This window comes from Triticum urartu, chromosome 7A (genome assembly GCF_056163025.1).
Source record: "Triticum urartu cultivar PI428250 chromosome 7A, HENAU_Tu73, whole genome shotgun sequence".
In the NCBI taxonomy this organism is placed as follows: domain Eukaryota; kingdom Viridiplantae; phylum Streptophyta; class Magnoliopsida; order Poales; family Poaceae; genus Triticum; species Triticum urartu.
In genome coordinates this window covers 38,949,647-38,958,095 of record NC_141879.1, presented here as the reverse complement: position 1 = coordinate 38,958,095, position 8,449 = coordinate 38,949,647, and the positions used below count along the sequence as shown (strand labels likewise).

General features: G+C 44.3%; 1 protein-coding gene across 1 annotated transcript; it reads right to left on the bottom strand.

Annotated features, from left to right (window-relative positions):
- Positions 1-293: 293 nt before the first annotated feature.
- On the bottom strand, positions 294-1,745 carry LOC147957445 (uncharacterized). Its single transcript, XM_087534395.1, has one exon. The coding sequence runs from the start codon at positions 1,743-1,745 to the stop codon at positions 294-296; it is 1,452 nt and encodes a 483-aa protein (XP_087390521.1).
- Between the last annotated feature and the right edge of the window lie 6,704 nt (positions 1,746-8,449).

The window sequence follows — 8,449 nt, the reverse complement described above, 5'->3', positions numbered from 1 at the left end:
GTTACAAGCATAGTTTGTTTCTCATATAATTTCAAGCTTTGATATCTGCGAGAGAAACTAATAGCCTTATCTTCACCCAAATATTAGATACTTAAGAGGGGATTTTTGTACTTATATATAGTTGGTTGATACTCAGACGTGAAGCAGGTAACATATACTAGCAGATAATCAAATCGAAGGAAAGCAAGTCTATAGAAGCTGTACTAGTAGACACTGTGAAATCAAAAAGAAGCAAATCCATAAGGGCTATGCCCCCGCCCGCCACAAGCTTCGCCACTGATAGTAGAGGGCAGTTAATCTTGAAAGGGCCAACAGATCAACCTCAGCCACCTGTGTGCACTGACATTAGTCTTGACGTCTGATGCCTGCTTATTCCAGATGGCCACTTCGAGTTCAGGTGGCGCCGGCTTGGTCTCCTCCGCGGCAGCAATCTCATCGTTGTAATCGCCGGTGTGCAGTCCGAGGTCAACGGAGACATCGCAGAGGATGTACAGGCAGTCGTCCTTGAGGTGCTTCTCCTTGTCCAGATCTTCGTGTTTCATAAATTCTTCCCAGCCCAAAGCATTGTTCGTGTAGTGCTCTTCTTCTAACGAGGTACGAGTGCACGATGGCTTCCAGCAGGTGTTGAGTATGCTCATCTTGTACAATGCCCTGACGGCGCCGGTCTTAGCATGGTTGTCGTGCCGGAGGAGGTAGAGGGAGATACAACCCTTGGACTTCTTCTTGTAGCCATTTGGGTAGCACTGGATAAGCCAATCATATCCACCAACGTGGAACGGTCTTGATGTGACGGGGGAGCCATTGACCACCTTCTCTCTAAGTCGCGTGAACCCTTCAACCCTGAAGACATGGGAGCCCGTGGCCTGCCTCGCAGCGACCGTGGAGGCCGTGATCTGCTGCCGGCCTGCATCACTGAGGGTGTACAAGAGCCTTGGTGTCGACACGATGGGAGCGACCGCAGCGACCTCATGGTCCTGAGTGTACTCGACGGTGACGTCGCAAAGGATGGACAGGCAGTCATCCTTGAGGTGCTCCTCCTTAACCAGATCATCGAGTTTCATGAATTTTACCCAGCCCCAACCTTGGCTCGTGAAGTGGTGACCTTCTTTTATTTTAGTGCATGATGGCTTGCAGGCCTTGTCGAGTATGCTCATCTTGTAGGTTGCCGTGGCTTGACCTCTCCTGGCGTGGCTGTCGTGCCAGAGAAAGAGGGAGATATTGCCATCGGCCTCTGTGTCGCCGTTTGGGTAGAGGGATATATACCAGCCGTGGCCACCGACACTGAACGTGCATGAGAAGACCTCCTCACCATTGGCCACCTTCTTCCTGACTTGCGTGAACTCTTCGATCCTGAAGACGTGGGAGCCGGTCATCTGCTGCTGGACTGGTCCTGGTTTTGACATGACAGACGCGGTGATCTGCTCATAGGCGTAGTCGACGACGATGACGTGGCAAAGGATGGACAAGCAGTCGTCCTGTAGGAGGTCTTCCTTGTTCAGATCTTTGTGTTCGATGAAATGTTTCCAGCCCCAACCATTGTTATCGTCAAAGTGGTAATCCCCTACTTTACTGCATGACGGCTTCATTGACTTGTCGCGTATGCTCAGCATGATGGTTGTTGTGGCGTCCCCAGTTTTGGCGTGGCTTGCCTGCCGCAGGAAGAGGGAGATATGGCCCTCGGACTCTTTCACATCGCCGTTTGGGTAGCACACGATGTACCAATCATGGCCGCCGACGCTGAACATGTCTGACTTGACCTCCTCGCCATTGGCGGCCTTCTCCAAGACTTGCGTGAACCTTTCGATCCTGAGGACGTGTGAGCGGAGGGTGGAAGCCGTGATCTGCTGCCGGCCGGCGCCGCGCAGGGCGGACAGGAGCACCGGCCTTGGCATGTTGTGCGGCCGGCCGAGGAGACGGACCGCCTAGGGCTTGCAGATCGTATACGTGCAAATCAGCAAAGGTTACCTGACGTACCTTGTTTGTTTTTTCTCTCTAACCCTAAAGCACCAGCCGGCGTGTATATATAGTTATATACACACGATCTAACCCTGCTGCTGCCTTTATCAAAAAATAAAACTGTTGCTGCTGCCCTAATCCTTTCGGACTCAACTTTGTTTTTGCGTAGTAATACGTGTCTCCATCCGAGCTCGACGCAGCTCCATCGCTGATCAGCAGCTTTATGGACCTCCAAAGTAGTTTACGGACCTCCAAAGTAGTTTGCCTGAAGCAAAACCATTGCCGTTGAAAGAATCAGACCGGGGCAACGTGTCATCGGACACGCCATCGAACTAAAGAACTGACACCCCCGCACGACTACGGCGCCAGAGGAGGAACCCAGAACTATCAGCCTCCAATCACAGACCTAGCACAAGATGCACCATCTTCCAGTTGTCACTTGCGTAGACAACCGTCTGCGCGTACTTCTAGATGACAAAACCTCCCTGCTCCATCATGACGTCGGAAACAACGCCGCAGCAACGGGAACAAAGCAGAAGGAGAGGCAGGCGTCATGGAGTCGCCGCCGCCGCCTCGCCGACACCATACATGAACCCTAACGCTGCCGACCTGAAGGATTGGCAAACACACGATGCCATCAATTCCAAGACGTCGCCATGAAGAGCACCACCGGTGTGGGAGTGAAGTTGAGGCAGATTTATTCGTCCGGGCACGGCTCCCACCACCCCAACGGCACAGCACGACCTACAAATCCAAATCGTAACTACAGAGCGGAGGAACGAGGTCCCCCTCCCTCCTGCCACCGAAGCAGCAGCCGGAGGGAGAGGGGCCAGCGCCCTCGCAGTGAAGATTGGTGGAAAAAGAGATCGCCTCTTTACTCGCCTCCTGGCGGCAGCTAGGGTAGGAAAACGTTTCTGAGATCCGTCCCCCTCCCCGTTTCCCTGACCGGTCGTCTTTATGTTGGGGGTGGGCAGATGGTTCGGACTCAACTTGAAAACGACACAACTAAGGACATGGACGTACATACGGAGAACTGCATAATTTCCTAATTCCAATCAACAAGCAAACTTTTTCTTGTGAGATAATCAACAACCAAACTTAATATTCGCAAAAAGAAAGGAAACAAAATTAATTTTTTTAGCATAGACTTCTTATAAGTATCTTATATCTACTAATTGGAGGCACCTTCCGTGATCTCTTATTAATCCACATCAACAAAATTAATTAAACCGTAGATTGTAAAATTTATGACCAAGATAAAAGAACAACTTGCATAACCCAGATGATGCCGTCCTATAAAAAAATGCATATGCCATGTCCCACTTTTGTTAAGGGAATCGTTTCTGGCCGGGGCGCCGGCCGAACCGTCCCGCCGGACGCGCTTTGCACGTTGGATCTGTTTAGATCCAAGGACAGTTGTTATGCCACGTGTCCGGCCGCAATCCAATTAGTTGCTCCCCCAGTTTTGTTGCAACCATTCATGAAGGGGGACGCGAGGGGGTCATTTCGCGTCAGTGAGAGAGAGGAGAGGAGGGGCGTCGGCTTTGTTGGAAATATGCCCTAGAGGCAATAATATTGTATTATTATATTTCCATCATTCATAGTTAAGAGTTTATATTCCATGCTATAACTGCTATGATCCTGGAATATGCAATTCAGTGGAAAACTCATATGCACGTGTGGAATGATAAACAGCAAACAATAGGTTTCCGGTCTCGCCTCTAAGACCGGCTCAAGTGTTGTTGGTGATCATTTTTTCCGGATCTTAGGACATCGTTAAGTATAACGATAGTCCTAAAACAACATTGAAATTATGACGTTGGAAGAACGATCATATTGAATCGACCCAAACTTGTTTGTTATGAATTGAGTTAATATCATTTGTATTCGATTGTAATAACACAGAGTGTTAGCATGTGTTTTAGTTCCTCAGACCATGAGAGTGTCTCAGTCACTTCCTACCAAACGGTTGGCTTTGGGGTTGCTCAAACGTCATCTGTAACAAGGTGATCATATCGACAACTTTCAAGTTCACCGAAAAGTTTGACAAGTGACCGGACAGCTCAAGAGTGGAATTTTCTCCTCGGGCGATGGAGAGATATTCTTAGAGCCCTCTCGGTGTGACGGCATCTATCATCATCTGGCCAGACACTGGTGACTACGTCACGGGGATGCCGGAACACGTCAGCGAGAAAGAAGAACAAAACCGGTAACGGGAGCAACGGTATAGTGAGCATGGTGATGACTCTGGAGGATACCGATGCACACCGGGTTTTATAAAGTATCGTGAAGCAAAGGGAACATCACGTGATAACCAAAGGTTCACTCGAATATCATTCGTGTAGTCATAGGGACCGATATGGATGTCCACGGTTCCGCGCTATCGGTCATTGAACGAGGGGTTCCGTTCATGTCTATGCTTAATGAACCTACGGGGTCAAAAACTTAAGGTAATCATGATCTGTTGAGTGTTAGTAGGACGGGAGTGATGAGAATATATTTGTGAAATAGTTTCATTAATATCCGGAATAGTTCCGAGAGGTTCCGGGAGTGTTTCGGGGTCACCAGAAGGGTTTCGGTGAATATCGGGTATTACCGATTAATATATATAAGTGAAAATGTTTCGGGGATGTTAAATTATATATATATATATATATATATATATATATATATATATATATATATATATACTCCCTCCGTTTCTTTTTACTCCGCATATAAGATTTGGTCAAAGTCAAACTGCACAAAGTTTGACCAAATTTATATAAAAAATATGAACATCTACAATACTAAAACTATATATTATGAACATACGTTTCATGGTGCATCCGATAATATTGATTTCATATTGTGAATGTTTATATTTTTTAATATAAAGTTAGTCAAACTCTACGAAACTTGACTTTGACCAAACCTTATTTGCGGACTAAAAAGAAACGCAGGGAGTATGTGTATATACTTCATTAAATATTCTAAGATATCTCAATACGAGTTTTGTTGAAAAAATATCATCTACGATGTACTTTTTGTAATATACTTTTTTCACATACAAATACATCAGTATATACGTAACATTTAAAAATATGTAGACTCACATGAATTTTTTTTATGAAACTCATTTTGGATATCTAATAATACTAATGAAGTATATTAAAAATAATAAAGAGGTATAAAAGATTCATCTATGTGGTATATGAGGAGCGGGAGTACGTACTCCCAGGAGTAATATATATAGGCACACACATACTAGTAGACTGCATGTGCGTTGCCACGGACCAGCAAGTAAATTTGTAAACAAAGTTCATGCCCCCCCCCCCATTACATGCAATGTTCAACCACAACACAAATGCAGGCATCTTCTCTCTCTTACAAATACCACACACTCTTATAACTGCTCTTTTCCTCTGAAATTATCATACATCACCTTCTCTGTCTATACATCATTCATCCTCTCAATTCATCACCTTGTCAATTGTTTTGTTGTTTAGAACGGTACAAAAAACCCCGACCATGTCACCTTCTTGATCTATTCGTAATCCAAGAAAGCTAAATCTGGCTGAATGCCCTTCCATTGCTATGGAACAACAAACTTATCTATGGGGACATAATATCAAAATATAATTATATGCAATGTGTACATCACATGCTTAGCACTATCTTGTGACAAATAGTTCTTTTCAATCTCCCGCTTTCCTCTAAATATGTTTCTCCACCAACCATGCATTTCAGCAAAACATCTACTTTCACGTGCTCCTTGCCCGTGCGTTGCAACGGTGCATAATACACTAATCGTGTCAAATATATATCATGATTACTACTTTTTCCTTAGTATCTCCACTCCCCAATCCAAGCATGCTGCCATTAATGGCACATCCGACTTACAATCCCTCAACCCTGTCACACCCACACTTTAAAATTATAATCATCGTGTTAACGTAAGACAAATTGTAATCATTCTACTAATTTAAGATAGATTCACTTATATTCAGATTTTAGTAAACAAAATAAATTATTTGCATAGCATCTATATACGAGTGGAACAGGAGTTTGACCACCAAATAAACGGCATTAGTAGTGCAATACATGAAGCGTTGTGCAACTCATCAAGAATGATTATAACAAATGCCAACAACTTGAAATGAGATCATCTGGGTTAAGAACCAAAAGTACGTATTGGCACCATGCTTCTCTTCCCAAACGCTCGGCGGACCTTCCAATGATTAACACAGTGTTGATGCCATGCATCTGATTAAGTCTCATTCACTCTTAACTCTCCAATGCCAGAACCGACTGCATTGCAGCCACCTCAGATTCGGTGCTACACATAACCTGCATTACATCTATGCTTCGGTAAATACACTTGCTAATCACGTCAATATGAAAACACAACGAGGTTCCAAAGCACTTAAGAACTTCGAATACCTTGCCCAGTGAGACCTTGCATATCCAGCAATGACATCACCGGGATTGAATCATTTGGCAATGACAAATTGCTAGACTAAAGCACGCCAATCCTCACCCCATCATTCCCATCCGCACTCAGCATCAAGTTCTGACTACCAACGTTTACATGTATGCACCATACTCGACCCTCCTATCGGCTCACTCCATGGCCCCTAACTCACCCATAGCCTAAATAACTTCTGATGTGGCATCGCGCCCAACCTCAACCTTCGGTGACCTTCTTCGGTTGGTTTGCCATCAGCTCCTCTTTCTTATCCTCATCAACAAATCATGTAATCTATACAAATATAACTTCAGGTCAAAGGATCCACCAGCTCATTACAGCTATCTAAAGTCACCTCACTGTTCCCTGCAAACCATTATGTCTAAATATTAGAAAACAAATACAATGATTTGAATTATAAAAAGCAAGGCATCAAACCTCTTTAGGGAAAGGCTATTTTTATTTCTCAACTTAGGTACTAAAACTACACAGGAGCGTATAACTACTACTTATTCTGAATACAAATATTGTACTAAACAACGAATTAAATTATTGTGACCATTCTCTACATTTATCTTCTAGAGCACAAATTTATGTATTCAAGACACATACATTTGCAAGTGTTTTTTTACTGCTAACACCAACGTTGAGCTAAAATAGACCTAGAATAAAATCTGAGATTGGCATATAGCACAAGAAAGAACTAAAATAGTTCACTCTGTACCTTGAATATGTACTCTACAGTACATCCACATCACTCCATTGCCCACAGTCGACAAACGACACACCTTTTTCTTACATCACTGCACGTTGGCACTGATTCAAAGAATTGGTATGCATGGACCACAACGCCAGCAAAACCCGGCCACCATGACCTGTAAAACCCTTGATGCTCTTTCAGTTTTATCATGGGCCTTGAAATATATTGCACAATCATGGTAGAACGTCGACATTTGAAGGTGAAGCTGGATATTATGACTTCAAAGAGCCTTGATGCTGTTTCAGTTTTATGATGGATCTTGTAATATATTCCACGTATACAAATATATATATATATGTATATATATATATACCTCCATCGTCAGCACGGCTCCGGCGACATTGGCGGCTCCTCCCCGACATCTGCCGCGCCCCCAAACGCGGCTCAGCCCCTGGATGGTGCTATTCCGCCCGGTGGCCATGGGGTACTCGAGCTCCATCCCCTCCTCTCTCTCTCTCTCTCTCTCTCTCTCTCTCTCTAATTTCTGCTCTGTTCTTTGACTGTAGGTATGCAGGAGGAAGTTGTACATAGACTGGGCGGCAAGGATGGATGGCGCCTGAGGAGGGGGTGCTCGACCATGGCTGCTGCTCGGGATGCATCAGCCATGGATCTTACTCTCTGGCCGTAGGTGAGCTCGTCCCCTCCTCCTCTCTGCTCGATTGATTTGCTAGTAATAGGATTGGCCATTGCTTCTCTGGTGTTAGAATTTGGCACTGAACCTCGTGTGGGTTGGATTGATTTTGCACAAAGATCCTAACAGCATATCAGAACAGAATCATCTTTTTAGGTTCGCTGGAATGCATCAGTACAGCAAACCGAACACATCATGCATCACAACAAAGAGCCTAACAGAAGTTTTGCTCTACTCCTTGCTAGTTCTGTAATTAGATGCATTTTGTAGATAAATTGTTGGCCGAGAACCGGCAAGGATACTTCAAACATTATTTCTATTACAATGGTTTCATTAATCTAGTCTCAAAATTCAGTTTAGTTGGTTCAGTTTTGTAGTTTAACTGATCTCATTTGCCACATGCACTGTCTTACAATGATTTACAATTCACCGATATGCTCACAAATGGACAGCATCAATGATATGCTCTCAGATTTGTTTTCCAAAATATTGACAGGAGCATTGCTCTTTCTGTTAGTAGAAAAGAGGAAGTTTAAATACAATTTCAGTACAGGGGCCAACCCCTAGAACCTTGGTACACAACCCAGATCATCAATGAGTATTCTGCTCACATTTTGACATGCATAAATGACCTGCTCTTAAATTGATAACATAA

Bases quoted from the DNA above. Each gene is read 5' to 3' on its own strand.
- LOC147957445 (XM_087534395.1), bottom strand. From the start codon at position 1,745: ATGTTCAGCGTCGGCGGCCATGATTGGTACATCGTGTGCTACCCAAAC.